Source organism: Diadema antillarum, unplaced genomic scaffold (assembly GCF_040938485.1).
Source record: "Diadema antillarum isolate AM-2024a unplaced genomic scaffold, OU_Dant_1.0 seq00000160_RagTag, whole genome shotgun sequence".
In the NCBI taxonomy this organism is placed as follows: domain Eukaryota; kingdom Metazoa; phylum Echinodermata; class Echinoidea; order Diadematoida; family Diadematidae; genus Diadema; species Diadema antillarum.
This window is the reverse complement of record NW_027271231.1, coordinates 1,420,371-1,435,965: the sequence shown is the minus strand read 5'-3', so window position 1 is coordinate 1,435,965 and position 15,595 is coordinate 1,420,371. Positions and strand designations below refer to the sequence as shown.

Below are 15,595 nucleotides of genomic sequence, written 5' to 3'. Positions count from 1 at the left end.
AGAAAAATAAAGAGAATAATAAGAAAATCTTTGCTTCTTTTGACCATAACTTCAAAAATATACCTTTATATGTTGTGACCAATATATCATTTAAAAGGTATTATTTTGTACTTTTTGACAGAGAGAGTACTTCAAAATCTTCAAAAATGGACTTATCGGTTTTTGCAAACAAACCCTTCATATATATATATATATATATATATATATATATATATATAGGGCTCCACACTAACTTTTATTTTTGGTGGCCCAAAGGCAAACATCCGACCTTTTTTGGTGGCCCGATCAGGCCACCAAATGCTTCATTTCTGAAATTTTGGTTGCCCGACGTGCGTTTTTGGTGGCCCCGGGCCACCGGGCCACCGTTAGTGTCGAGCCCTGTATATATATATATATATATATATGTTACGTATATATGTTACACTGGCACGATAAGTGAATAAACCACTTCAATAGCAACATGAAAACATTTGATTACATCGATACACATGAGATAAGACAAGAACACTTCATGCTTTTATTGCCCGAAATACCTTACTCCTAAACAAAGTGTTCAATTGAAGCGATGGGTTATCACAGGTCCATCTCTCGCAAAATTGAATCACCCTTCGCAAATTTGGAGCGCTTTCTACGAAGGCAAATGCATTCTATGGACTGGTGCAGAAAAAAAGAGACCGTCTGTAATCGGCCTTTGAACTTCTCTATTATGCTCATAATCCCCGACTTTTCTACGAGCGCGTCCAGGAATGTCTTTGTATCAACATCCTGTCTATTCAATGAGGTACAATGTAACCTGATACTCTGGCCACCTGGTCTATTCAAAGTGTTCTTGATAAAAACATTCGCATATGTTAGGCTGTGTTTCACCATGATGAATATATAGGACCCCATAAAGGCAATAACCATCGGCTCTTGCGTTGCATGAATGTTATACAGAATATCCTCTATTTGGTTTGTTGGCCAAGTAGATTATTTGAACGATCTTTAAATGACATAATCAGACTGTCATTCATAAGTATGAGAGAAAGGAAAAAAAAAACTTCAAGCAGCATCGAAGTTGAGTTTCGCAGACCAATCTTTCATTTGAGTTTATTTCTCGGTTTTGTTTCAGCAATTATCCCTTTCATAATGTTGACAAGAGCCTGATGGGATTTTCAATATTCAAATAAATCATTGCATCTTTCTTGCTTTCTTTGACAACTTATGATAACTAAATCTGAAAAATCCATGCTATTGCGGTACCTGCCATCCACACAGAAGTTTCTCTTTTTTTGTATAAGAAGTTTGCTTTCTGGAATTATCCATTATGTCTGCCTACAGATATGACTTAAGATTTCCATGGGATAAATAAAAGAGATCAACGAGCACATTTGTGATTCAACAGTAGGGGGTTAAATGCTGCCAATTTTATGTACAATGTTATAATTGACTTAAACTCTACTGCCAAGAAGTATTGCTCATTACGAATCACATGAAATAAGATTTCACATAGTGATAAGAAAGAAGTTATTTGTTATAATATGATTATGATGAAAACTCATCACTAACCGGAAAGACTATTGTTTTGTGGAATTTGTATATTTGATAGAACATTTATGAGGTCTTCCGGTCTTCAGGTGAAATACTGGAATCTATGCGATGAGAAGAAAGATTGAAAGGGAGAGAAAGAGAGAGGGAGAAAAATAGGCTGGTCTTCTAAATGTTGTTTGATGAATGTATATATATATATATATATATATATATATATATATATACAGGCAAAGCATCATCGAGAAGTGATCTTCACTAATGATACTATTCAATCAAAGAATTGGATAACTGGAAAGAGAGGGAGAGAGATCAAAGAGGGTGGGGGGAGAAATATGATGGTCTTTTAAATTCTTTTTGATGGATGGTAATCCGATCACACTTTAGCAATCGAAATGTAATGTTACATCCGGTCAGGTTTGCCTATCTATGTTATGGCAATATCTTTTTAGATTGTATATACGGGCAAAATATCTGTATACGTTTGTCGGCGGGAATGAAGTGGATAGCTGGAAAGGAAAGTGATGAAATGTACTGGGAAAGAATAAAGGAGCACTAATCGAAGGAATTGTATCATAATAGAAAAGTAATGGAAACTTGATTATAAATAATGGCACATTATGCAAAGATTTTGCAGTCGTTTTTCTGTATGTTTTTCTTTCAATTTCATAGTTAAGTAATTCATAATCGCCAACAAAAAATAGCTTCCTGAAGATGGCCATTCAGGTTTGTTTTCCCTTCGCTATATGCTATCTCTTCAAATGCAGCATGAACACACTTCAATTTATAGTCCATGGGCCAAGACCCGAAAAATGGGTTGTTGGTACCACCTGAGGTGGCAAAACCTTTTTGGTGTCAGTTTGTTTGTCGGGCAGAGATATGCTTATCAAGCTATGATAGCATTTCCAAATGAGTAGCTTAGGCATAAAAAAATGATTTTTTAAAACCAATTTGGTCTCGTTTCTATATCCCTATACTTCTGAATCGAAACTAACCGCTATACAAAGAAGAGCACTGTCTTCCATATGTCCACAGGTGTTCTGTTGTAAACGCGATGCGCGTAGTCTTTATTCAAGGCAGCGAAGGGAATATCCAAAGGGTTATGATTTCCACAGCTGTCACGCGGTACGCTTAGTCTTTTATCAGGACCAATGTACCGTTATCATATCTAAAGTTCCTCATAAAAGGGATCATCTATACTATTTTTATACTACCCTCTAAACAAATAAATCAATTTTAAACAAAAATCACTCTGTTTATTTACAATTATTCATTATAATGTATTGTAGTGTACCGGTACATTGTTTTTGCATGATCCTTTTTGGTTGGATGAAAATAAAGCGACATCGGCGTGGTGTTAGCGTTTTCACACTAGCGTTTTTGCCGGAAAATGATAAATAATTGCAAAATACGGTAAAATTCAAGAGGATTTTTTTTTTTTTGGTTGTTGTTGTTGTTGTTTGCAGATAAAAGGATATACACTGTATCATAAGCTTTGGATATTCCCTTCGCCGTCTAGAATAAAGACTAAGCGCACCGCGTTTACAACAGAATACCTGTGAACATACCAGAGAGCTGCATTTTGCAGCTCTACGGAACATACAGAAAACAGCGCTCCTCTTTGTATAGCGGTTAATTTCGATTCAGAAGTATAGGGATATAACAACGAGACCAAATTGGTTAAAAATTTATTTATTATGACCAAGCTACTCATTTGGAAATGCTATCATAGCTTGACAAGCATATCTATGCCCGACAAACAAAATGACACCAAAAAGGTTTTGCCACCTCAGGTGGTACCAATATCTGGCCTGGCCCATGAACTATTAGACCCCGTTTATCCAAGTGCGAGGCTCGGCCGCGGCCGAGTCCACCTTCATTTCAGTGTAAACGCGCAAAAGGCCAAATGCGAGGCCAAAATTGGCCTCGCATTTGGCCTCACTCTGGAGGTGGTCTCGGCCGCGGCCGAGCAGCGGCCGAGCCCGGCCTTTTCTTGGTGTAAACGCAAACTGGGCCAAATAGTCCGGGAGCCAGCGGGGGTCAGCCTAGCTGAAAAGGTTACCAATTTTTATGTGTATAGCAATTTAGTACATATGCCCCTGAGTATGGAAATGCACGTCTGGCTGGTCATCGGTGGTGGGTGTGGCCAGGAGGGCCACAAAAAGGACCCCCCAAAATTAGGCTAGCCTAGCTGGAAAAGTAACCCCATGAAAACAACTGGAACTTGTTCGTTACACTTACAGGATAAATGAATGACCATTGCCAGACGTTTTAAGTGGTGGGGGGTAGCCGCCAGACGCTCTTAAAGGCCCAACTCCAGCTAGGCTAGCCTAGCTGAAAAAGTAACCTCATGAAAACCACTAGAACTTGTTCGTTACACTTACAGGATAAATGAATGACCATTGCCAGACGTTTTAAGTGGTGGGGGGTAGCCGCCAGACGCCCTTAAAGACCCAAATTTTTCCAGCTAGGCTAGCCTAGCTGAAAAAGTAACCTCATGAAACCCACTGGAACTTGTTCGTTACACTTACAGGATAAATGAATGACCATTGCCAGACGTTTTAAGTGGTGGGGGGTAGCCGCCAGACGCCCTCAAAGACCCAATTTTTTCCAGCTAGGCTAGCCTAGCTGAAAAAGTAACCTAATGTAACCCACTGGAACTTGTTCGTTACACTTACAGGATAAGTGAATGACCATTGCCAGACGTTTTAAGTGGTGGGGGGTAGCCGCCAGACGCCCTTAAAGACCAAACATTTTCCAGCTAGGCTTGCCTAGCTGAACAAGTAACCTTGTGAAACCCACTGGAATTTGTTCTTTACACTTACAGGATATATGCATGACCGTTGCCAGACGTTTTAAATGGTGGTGGGGGGGGGGGGGGGAGGGGCGGGGGTAGCCGCCAGACGCCCTCAAAGACCCAATTTTACCAGCTAGACTAGCCTATATATAGCTGGAAAAATAATCTCCTGAAACCCACTGGAACTTGTTCTTGTGATACACTCAAAGGATAATTGAATGATTGTTTCCAGACAATAGCCGCCAGACGCCCCAAAGACCAAACTCTTACCAGCTAGGCTAGCCTAGCTGAAAATTAGGAAAGTAACCCCATGAAACCCACTGGAACTTGTTCTTACACTTACAGAATAAATGCATGACCGTTGCCAGACGCTTTAAGTGGTGGGGCGTAGCCCCCAGACGCTCTCAAAGACCCAATTTTACCAGCTATAAGGTTTACATATTTCAGAAATGATAGCAGTGTAATTCCATAACAATACCGCTTGCTTGCGAGTTCACCTGTCTATAATCTATGCATGCCTTATTCTTTTGTTCTGCTTCCTTGAGCCCCAACTCATGCATTCTTATGGTGACTCTCCCATGTCATCATCCTTGTTCATTGCAATTTGTTCTATTTTTTGAAAATATTCTTATTCTTCATCCCAATTATTACAAATTCTGAAACTCTGTCCTCAGTATAACTAATTCATAGTTGTACAAATGTAAAAATCTGGGAATCACCCCGAGGTCTCCTTTAATGGGGGAATCTATGTCTCCGTTGCAAACTATTGCCAAAGATAGCATTGTTAATCTTCTGAGCAAATCCGAATCCTTAAAGTACATGTACTGTAATTTTTGCTTGATAATGTAATAACCCATATAACTTTATAAAGGACTCGCAAATTTAAAGTTTCAAACCGAATACTAAAACATTACATTGTACACGGTCTATTAAAAAAAAAAATAATTTGAATGCGTTGTGTTAGCATTTAATAGCATCAATCTGCCTTTTATTTTCCGTACGTAAAGCGCACAAAAACGTAACCGACATTACCAAATACAGTGGAATGCCTTGTACCACTTGTTGTACGGCGTGATATTATCATTAGAAGTATATCCCATTCCTTTTCCTTTTCTTTGCTTGAAGCAGTAGTCAAACCAGGTGTCATTTTCAAAGCGACATCACTTGGGAATTAGAATGTATGCAGATGATCGTTAATCGTGTATTTCGCGCTATTATTATAGCATTTGCATTTTCCAACTGTTATTGACAGTATTTTGTTACTGTATGCTTACGATTACGAATGTCGGTTATGAATTCAAAAGACTAGTTCATCAATCGAACTATAAAGGTAATAGTTGTGTTGAAAGTAGTTCGGTACAAGTTCAAAACGCAATCGAAGTCATCGTCACAGGGTGAACTAATAGCTCTAAAAAACTTGTTTAGGCCGTAAAGATTGCCGTATGCAATCTTTGTAGAAAGTTTTGATTGAGGCCATCTTTTGAGTATTTTGAGAAATTATATGAAGATTTTTTTTAAAATTATGTAAAGAATTAGTTTGATTTTGACTATGAGAATAAAAAGGCGCAGTTACCTCAATCATGTCGTAGTTCGATTAGGCACGATGGGTAAAGTGAATTCATGACTTGTTGAGAGAGAGAGAGAGAAGAGAGAGAGAGAGAGAGAGAGGCCAAGCAAGAGGCAATAGGCTACTTGTACATAATGCCCACCGACAGACACAAGCACAGTATATCACAGCTAGTAGACGCTTATAATTGACCATGTCAGTTACGCTGGGGTCGCTCATAACACACAAAGGGCATCCATGGAACACGTCAATTTCTATATGTGGGACAGTACAATATTTTCGCGATTTCGTGCCGAGTAAAGGAATGATATCCTTATGATTTCAGCTGGCGCGCGCTGCTGACCCATCTAATCATCACGTTACACCTTTGGTATCATCTTATAGCTGGATAATAATTTTCCTTTTACATGGTATGCGTTCGTTAGTGCCCTACAATGAAAAAGAAGACTCTTAGGGGAATTTTAGACGAGTATGTGAACCCATTATTTCCGGGACATCGGTAATGAATTAGCCAGGCACGAAGTCGATGACCTTTCATGTCGCTCTTGGGAAATTTAAACAATATTGCTTTCAGGTTTTAACCTTAACCTGTCCAAAAAAAAAAAAAAAAAAAAAAATCATGTGAAAACGTAATTCAGTTATCATGATCTGCGGGGTCAACTCGAGGTCACCCGTGCGAGAACTTGGATATTCTAGACGGGGGTTTTCGGCTTGCCGACTGACTGGCAATGCGCAATTTTAAGCAAGGGTTTGAAGCTCCTTGGCGCAAGTAACAAGCCTTGTATTGTCGGGAATCGTCTCATTTCACGCTTGCGCTGAAACTGTCGGCCGGGGAATGGCGCATGGACTCGCACGCGGTATACACCTGATACACACGTACCGTGTAAGCACTGCGGGAACCAGGGAGGTGAGATGGGATCATGCGGGAACCAAGCACTGGCGGCACGGGGCCGTGCGAAATCGCACCCCAAAGCCGCACGGGTCCGTGCGCCCGACCCGCACGGGCCCGTGCGCCAGACCCGCACGGGTCCGTGCGACAGCGTGCGAGGGAGTATGGATCCGCACGCAGGCGTGCGGATCTGCACGGGGGCGTGCAGATCCGCACGGAGGTGCACGACCACGCACGGCCGCGTACAGGGGCGCACGGAGCCATACGCTCCCGTGCGAGATCGCACGAACCTGCACGCAGCCGCACGAAGCAGCCCCGTGCGCAGTGCGTGCGGGAGTAACATAACATAATGGTCTGACTGTACATTTAAAAAAAACTTTGAATGGCACTAGTCAGCAAACATGTGCATTGAAGCATACACTCATCAGTAACAGTTGACTCTAGATGGATTCTTCGGCTGTGTGTGTACTTACACAGAGATCAGTGATACAGCTGTATACAATTGTTGCAGAGTTTTCAAAGATAAAAGAGTCAGGCCAGCCTTCCCACGCCATGGCATCTCCATGCTACCAGGTCTTTAACCCCTTACCCTGCACAACAGGTGTCAGAAATAAACTCATCCATGCTTAAACCATACAGAAAAGTTTGGATGACTTAACAAGACTGGACTTGCTCACTCTTTGTAATCATATTCTGGACCAATCACATTTTTCCCCCCAATAAACATCAGTGTTATCCCCATGAATACAATTAGAAAGAGAAAGGAAAGAAAGCTTAAGGAAGCCCTGACGGTGACATTACCTGTGGAAGGATTGATGTCAAACTGGTTGAATGGGTCTCCCTCCCCGATGCTGTAGATGAGGTCCCTGCCGTGGGGCGAGATGGCTTGGATCTGCCTGACCGCCGAGTGAAGCTCGAGGTCCTCCGGGATGCTGGCCCGATAGTATTGCTCTTCGAACACGGGCATGGCCTTGTTGCGTACAGTGATGGGCACGTCCACCACCACGCTGTGATTGGGCTTGCCTGCATCCAGGGTGAAAGACAAAAGATTATCAGAGCTGCCGACATTCGCAACATCAAAATCAGTGAGATTCCACAGATCTACTAATGAGATTCCCAAGAGCTATCAAAGAGACTTCATAGAGCTACTGGGAAGATACAACACGTACATGTGTGTTACATGTATTTCAATGGGCAACAATAGATCCAAGCTTCAAATTCTGCTGTCAGGACTGGAAGAAGTAATCAAATTTTCAGAGACTCCTGCAGAATCGCTGAGACTTTGCAGGTTGGGACTACCTGCCAACCTGCACAGAAATCATCTCCTCAATGATTGATGTATGCATAAGAAGACATAAAATCATCCACAAGGCTGTTGAAAGTTTTGGTAGGCAATATCCCATCGCTGTACTACCTTAAATATCCCTCACATGGTAGAATGTGAAATTTAACAAAAGTTGTGCTTTACATTTTTTTTTTAGTTTCAGTCTCAATATACCAGTAGCCACTCTAGTTTTATCACATTTTCATGTGATTCGACGTTGATTAGATTTTGATTTCTTCTATGATTGCCACTTCACAATACTTCTCACACTATATAATCAAGCATCAAAGTGAGATGTCCTAGTCATTCATTAAAACTCGTCCTACACAACCTCATCTGGCCTGAATATTTACGTGCCCATCTGGTTCCAACCCAAGCTATAACAAAAGATTGTGTCATCATCACTGCAGTATTCAATACATCATCCTTTGACATGCCATAACAGTACGTCATTCATTTTGAGGGAAAAATCCTCACTCACCTTTGTCACTAGCCTTGATCTTGAGTGTGAAGTTCTTGTTCTGCGAACTGGCGCCAAGCCTTTCTCTCACGACGATAACCCCTGTGCTGGAGTCAATGGCAAAGTGGCCTTCGCCCCCGTCCACCAGAGTGTACTGCACCTCCCCGTTCTTGCCAATGTCTCGGTCAATCGCGGTTACCTGAATGAATATGAACAAACATATTGTGGGTCTCTTCTGATTGAAATCACGTGGGGAACACAATACCATTTAATTCATTATACGCGGGTGCATTTAAACATCATATGATACTTATTTACATTATGTCCTTCTTTATTACACACAAAAATTTGGGTGTGGCTGTTTTTATCTTCTGAGATAATGTGAACAAATATACGCTATTACATTGAGCATTATTGGTCTCCGTTTTCCTAAATCAACAAACAAGCGAAGTCTCAACAGAAGTGATGCCTAGGCTGACCATGAAGGACAATAAAACAATATCCAACAGGAATATGTTTGACCAATAGTTTGTGGACTGACCATGACAGAGAGAGGGGAATGTCTGAGAAAATGTGCCACTCACCTGTCTCACTTGTTCCCCAACACCAGCATCCACCTGCACGATGGCGTCGTACTGGTGGTGCACGAAGATTGGGGTGTTGTCGTTCACATCCAGGATCTCCACGTTGACGATGATGTGGGCCACCCGGGGCGGGGTGCGAGAGTCCCTGGCCTCGACGACTATGTGGTAGCTGTCCTGGAGCTCACGGTCGAAGGGGATGCCGGTGTTACGCACGATGCCCGAGGTGGGCCGGATCGAGAACATGGGGGACGGGTTGAGGATAGAGTAGTGGAGGGGCTCGTTGAGGGTGTTACCAATGACAGAGAGGACAGCAACATCATGGACCGTGCTCGAATTCTCGCGGATGATGGCGTAGCACTCGTTTGCTGGAAAACGGAGGCTGGATGTGGGTCGGGAGGCGATGTGGACATGGACATGGGCGTCGTTGAAGTTGAGGCCATCGCTGACACGGACGGTGATGTCATACTCCGTGCTCAAGTCGGTGCCATTGGCGACGAAAATGTCACCAGACTGGGCATTGATACTGAAACGCCCGCTGCGGTCCCCTTCGTGGATGGAGTATTCAAGCTGAGACAAGCTGACTTCATCTTCATCGACTGCAGTGACTTTCAGGACAAAGACTCCCGTGTACGTCGGCAGAAGGAGGGTTGCCTCAAAGATCTCCTGAATGAAGCGCGGCTGGGAGTCGTTGATGTCGATGATGGTGATCCTGACCCTGGCAGGCTTCTCCGCCATCATCTGCGGACTACCGGTGTCGTGAACCTGGACGGTGAACTCGAACTCTGGGATGTTCTCGTGATCAAGGGACATCTTGGTGCGGATGGCACCAGTACTCTCGTCAATGCTGAAGTACATCTGAGCATCTCTCTCGATGATCTCATACACCAAATGTGCATTATGGCCCGAGTCCTCGTCGAGAGCGCTGATGACAAGTGGATGATTATTACTGTCTAGGACAACACTCTGCAGAGAGGCCGACTCAGAGATGCTGCCGATGTACTCGGAAGAAGTGAACTGAGGTGCATTGTCATTGACGTCCTGAACGTGAATTACCATGCAAGCGTTTGTGCGCAGACCCACCATGTTGGTCGCTTGCACCGTCAAATTGTACATGGTGACATCTTCGTAGTCGAGGGACACCATTGCCGTGACGATGCCAGAGTTGGGATTGATGCTGAAGCGTCCCGCCTCATTGCCCTTGGTGATCTCGTAGTAGACTGACGAGCGGCTCAGGGTCGAGATCTGCATCACGAACTGGTTGCCCGGCCGGTTCTCCAGCACCTCAGCGATGTACTCCGGCTCACGGAATCGCGGAGGGGCATTGTTGGACAGCGTGACGGACACGTTGACGAAGCAGACGTTGCTGAGCGGCTGCTCCCCGTGGTCGGTGGCCCGCACCACAAGGGAGTACTGGGCCTCCTCCTCTATGTTCAGCTCATGACCCACAGTCACAGTCCCAAGGATTGGATCAATGTCAAAGGCCTGACCAGTGTTTCCTGAGAGACAAATCAATCAAAATGTCAACACTGCCCTATCATCCAGTCAGCTAAACTTTACAAAAAACACATAAATGTGTCATATTTACTTATCTTCATAATCATATTTATTCATATTTCATATTCCTAACATCTTAAAGTTGGATTTGTATTCTTTTCACGGAGAATGTGACAGTCAAGACGAGCTAGCAAAAATAGAGAATTTTAAAATATATATTCTATCTACTTACATGATGGCAGTGATTACTGAAGGCATACCCACAAAGATTCATAAAATGCTGAAACTTTACCAAAACATCTACTAATAGTTTAACTCCAACATACACACATACGATATGTATATTCATCTAAATATGGCACACAACTGAGACAATGGCTATATATGATGTATATGCCAGCAAGAACACAATAAGATATGGATAAAGATATGAGTGACTATTAATTGACTTCTGAATACTACAGAATGACTGATGTGCAGTGTATACGATACACATAGAAAAGAGTAACCTCCTCGATATCCATATGGGTCATACATTGTTAAATACATCTTGCAATACTTATTGTGACTGAGGGCAATATTCCCTATGGTGGTGCAGCTGTTCAGGAGAAAATGAGGCTCTATACATGCAACACTACATGGAGTTAAAAGGAAGGTTATACCGGGTGTCCCAAAAAAAGCGGAACGGTGGATTTTCAGTACCTTCCGGTCTGAAAGTTATATATCTTTTGGCATCATTAGAAAGAGCATCTTCCGCAGAAGACTATGATACCAAAATCATTAAATTTGGTTTAGTACTTTTTATTCTACGCCAATTTCTGAAAATGCAGTCATTGTCAAATTTCGCCGGATTTTTGCGACTTATGAGATAATAATTTGAGTGCGACACGCGATCCATACGGTGAATATTGTGTAAGCTCAGTGATCCATGTCAACAAAAGATACAGCTTTCACATTGGGCACGGGCCAGGAAAAAACAGTGTGTGTGTGTCTGTGTGTGTGTGCGCTCCAAATATGAAAGCGTTATCTTTTGTTGACATGGATCAACGAGCTTACACAATTCACCGTATGGAACGCGTGTTGCACCCAAATTATTATCTCATAAGTCGCAAAAAATTGAAAATGACTGCATTTACAAAAAATGGCGTAGAATAAAAAGTACTAAACCAAATTTAATGATTTTGGTATCATGGTCTTCTGCAGAAGATGCTCTTTCTAATGATGTCAAAAAATATATCACTTTTAAAACGCAAAGTACTGAAAATCCACTGTTCCGCTTTTTTGGGGACACCCGGTATATAGCATGAGTGTGTACATTACACTTTAAAAACTAGCATAATATGAATATTGCAGAATTTAGACATGAATATAGATGGGTGCACAGTGTGCACAGGGCCCTGTTGCATAAAAGTTGAGATCGCACCTAAGTCAGAAAATCAAACATATGTCTCTGAATACTCAATTCTGATTGGCTTATTCCGACTTATGTTTGATTGCATCTTTATATGTAATAGGGCTCAGGTTACATTGTATTTGAATATCTTCTCTTTACTACCATACTCTGCTTCCTTTGTTACTGAAAGATAATGGCATGCTGCTTTCCAGGTTCAGTTTTAGCTGGTAGATGGTGTCATTCTCTGCTTTGATTGCTTAATTTATCAGAGACAGCATGCTGCTTTGGAACTGCGTCAGTTTTAGTGGCTGGACAGATGCTGGGAGCTGCCATGCAAGATTAATTTGAATGCAGTAATTATCAAGGACTCTCGTAGCAGATTTTCTGTCCATCGATCAGAGCGCAAGCAAATGTGTTACTCTACTCTACCATCTTTTGAAAACTGCATATCAAAAGGTGAATGCCCCAATTCGCACGCTTTCTCAGTTTCTGCTCAATTTAATCCATAAACAAAAATGCAAATTGGCGCACAAACTGTATCATGGTAAATTTGAAAACAAACTGCTCAAACAGCTTTGACATGCAAATGAGAACGCCTTTTCCATCTATGCGTTATGAAATATTTGAAACTGCCGCCTAATAACATCACTCAAAAACCTTGGGACAGAAGTTTTTAATGTTTTTAAAAAAAATTCTTTCATTCTCGGCTTCCACATTTCCTCAGCTAATGATGAATAGAAGTATCATGCACAGACTCCATGACAGTGACATTCGACACACACATCTCCTTCATATCGAACTATCCTCCCTTTTTTTGTAAGGGGCTTTGCCTGTTGTAGCAGTGCTTGCAAATGCAGCTCATACATTCTAACTTGAGGGACAAATGAATAATAACACTATTGTAATACTTTCTTTTGTTTTGTTTTTCATTTTGGTAGTATTTTTGTTGTTGCAATAACTGACTGAAAAACAACAACAAACAAACAAACATAGGGTCCCTAATCTTTACACCTCCCTTATCCCATTACAACATCTTTAGATAGGTTACTACAAGTTACTCAGGGCATCATTTCTAACATGCAATATGAGTATCTGGCATTAGAAAAGGCACAATTCTCTCAATGCCTATTCGAGTGAAGGCAAGCATTATCAACATGCATACGACCAATTAGCAATTAAAAAAAAATCAGTCATGTCCATTAATTTGGTAAAACAGTACTGGTTTTTGCCACATACAGTGTAAATGTAAATGAAAGACATAAATTAATAAAATTGATTTTGTTATTTTCTTTTTATGCTAAACAATAAAGAAATAACTCTTTGCTCTTCCATTTCCAAGAGGCCAAAATCACATTTGATGTAAACAAATTCAACATGACTGGTTTTTGGACTAATGGTCACCCCTACAGTGCAGGCATGCCGCAAGTTTGGTAAGTGGTTATTTGAATTTGACACTGGCGGGGCAGAATGCAACAAGAATCCAAATACAACCAAAGATGTCAGCCAACCTCTTTGCGCATCGTGCCGAATGACTGGATAAGAAAAAAACAAAAAAATCACCAACGGACAAAAGGGGGAGGAGCGGTGGTAAAACCAAGGGAGGGGGTGGGGGTGTGGGCAAACAAAAGTTGGATTTGATCAATATTGAATAAGGCATCAAATAGGTAGACTTATGTGTCCTTTAATAATTTTTACTATGTACAAAACTCCACAATCTCTGCAGTTATACCCTGCAAAATGATGACGGTGAACACTTAACAAACTTGACTGTAATCAATAATTGGAGGGGGGGCGCAAGAAATAAACTGTACACATCACACTGCTTGAACACAAACCCTAACACAATTGAACCATATATCTACTACAGCACCACCTCCAAAACAATCACACACACACACACACACACACACACACGCACAAACAAATAGATTGACGTTATCATAGATTTCTGAAAAGCATGCATGCAATTCATACTCATCTAAATCTGCTTTGCTTTTTGGAAAGGTATGAAAGATTTGTGAACAATGAAGCAATCTGCATGATTCCCCAAGAATGTTGGCTTGCTTCAAAGTGGGAAAATGGACACTAAATGTGACTTCTTCATTAAATTTTCAAGTTGGTACAGTTGCCAAAGGTGCAATGTCTTATGTATACATGAACGGGTGCATATGAAACCAGAGCATGAGACTTTTGTTGTTGTGAAAGTGCCTATTCGATGAAAGATCAGATCAAAGGACAGAATATGATAAAGTCACAGGTGTTTTAAAAAACATTCATTCAATGAAGCTGAAAGAATATCAGGTGGATGATATAGATCACATTTTGTGTTTGACAACATGTGTGAGCAGTAATCGAGAAGGAATGAGCCCCTAGAAATCATTCTTGAGTCATTGCCTAAATCAGCATTAAAGTAGGTAGCTCAAGTTCTTGTTTTTTTTTTTTCATATGCAAACAGCAGAAATAAGGTAAAGGTGTCATTTTGATGAAGACATGCACTTCTGCGACAGGTGATACAGTGCTAACCATTCTCACATGATATGAATTGTCTCCACGAATTTGGCATCACTTCAGCATCAGTTCCAATATCAAAAACTATGGTGCGCCATGATCAAGTATCCTACACTCAACTGCTCACAAGCTTCACCAAAGAGAATAAAAAATGAATTTATGCAGATATGGTATTTTGCACTATTCTCCATTAGGAAAAGGAGGAACAGTAACATCAGCCCTTGTAAATAGACAGAGCAACAAAGGAAAAAAAAAGCAGCACAGAACAGCTACAAGAACTAGGGGAGAACATATTACACACAAAATAGATCATGTGAAGGAACCACATATAACCAACAGAGTAGCCCAGAGAGTACCAGAATGTCAGAGCGAAAAAGTGTTGATAGTCTAAAGGTGATCACAAAGGGGTTACACAAGAGTAGACAGCCATCTTTTCTTCTTGAAATTTGTTTATCTCGATACCTTGAACAATGGAGTACGTCAGCTCTGCGTTCGATCCCTGGTCTCTGTCGAAGGCGTACACGTCCACCACCCTGGTGCCCACGGCCGCCGTCTCATAGACCTTGCCCTCGTAGCTCTCCGCGCTGAACTCGGGCACGTGGTCGTTGGAGTCCAGGACGTTGACCACCACCCGAGCGTAGGTGCGGTGCACCCCCAGGTTGTAGTCCTTGACCTCTACTGTCAGCACGTGGCGGCGCTGCGACTCGTGGTCCAGGCTCTCGTTGAGGACGATGACGCCGCTGGACGTGTCGATGCGGAACTTGTAGCGGCTGGCCGGGTCGGCCGTCGTGGTGGGCAGGGTGTAGAAGATGCGGTCGGTGGCGTCGCGGTCTGTGGCCACCACCTGCAGGAGGGGCGTGCCAACGTGGGTGTTCTCGGGGATGTCCACCTCGTACACCTCTTGCTCCAGGACGGGCGGGTTGTCGTTGATGTCAATCACGTTGATGTGGACCTGGAGAGAGCATAACACTTCTGGTGTGAGATTTTAGGCATCTCTGAAAAAGCATGTCATCACTTTCTAACTCGTAGAATTCTGTTATGCCTCTGTCATG

General features: G+C 42.1%; 1 protein-coding gene across 1 annotated transcript in view; it reads right to left on the bottom strand.

Annotated features, from left to right (window-relative positions):
* The window catches only part of LOC139727958 (protocadherin Fat 1-like), a 172,326-nt gene that overhangs the window by 43,407 nt on the left and 113,324 nt on the right, over nucleotides 1–15,595 (bottom strand). The window contains exons 8-11 of the mRNA XM_071638930.1: nucleotides 15,006–15,495; nucleotides 9,149–10,644; nucleotides 8,586–8,763; nucleotides 7,582–7,803 (exon numbers count right to left, since the gene is read on the bottom strand). Of these exons, the coding sequence (XP_071495031.1) occupies nucleotides 7,582–7,803; nucleotides 8,586–8,763; nucleotides 9,149–10,644; nucleotides 15,006–15,495 (2,386 nt within the window). The remainder of the gene's footprint in view (nucleotides 1–7,581; nucleotides 7,804–8,585; nucleotides 8,764–9,148; nucleotides 10,645–15,005; nucleotides 15,496–15,595) is intronic.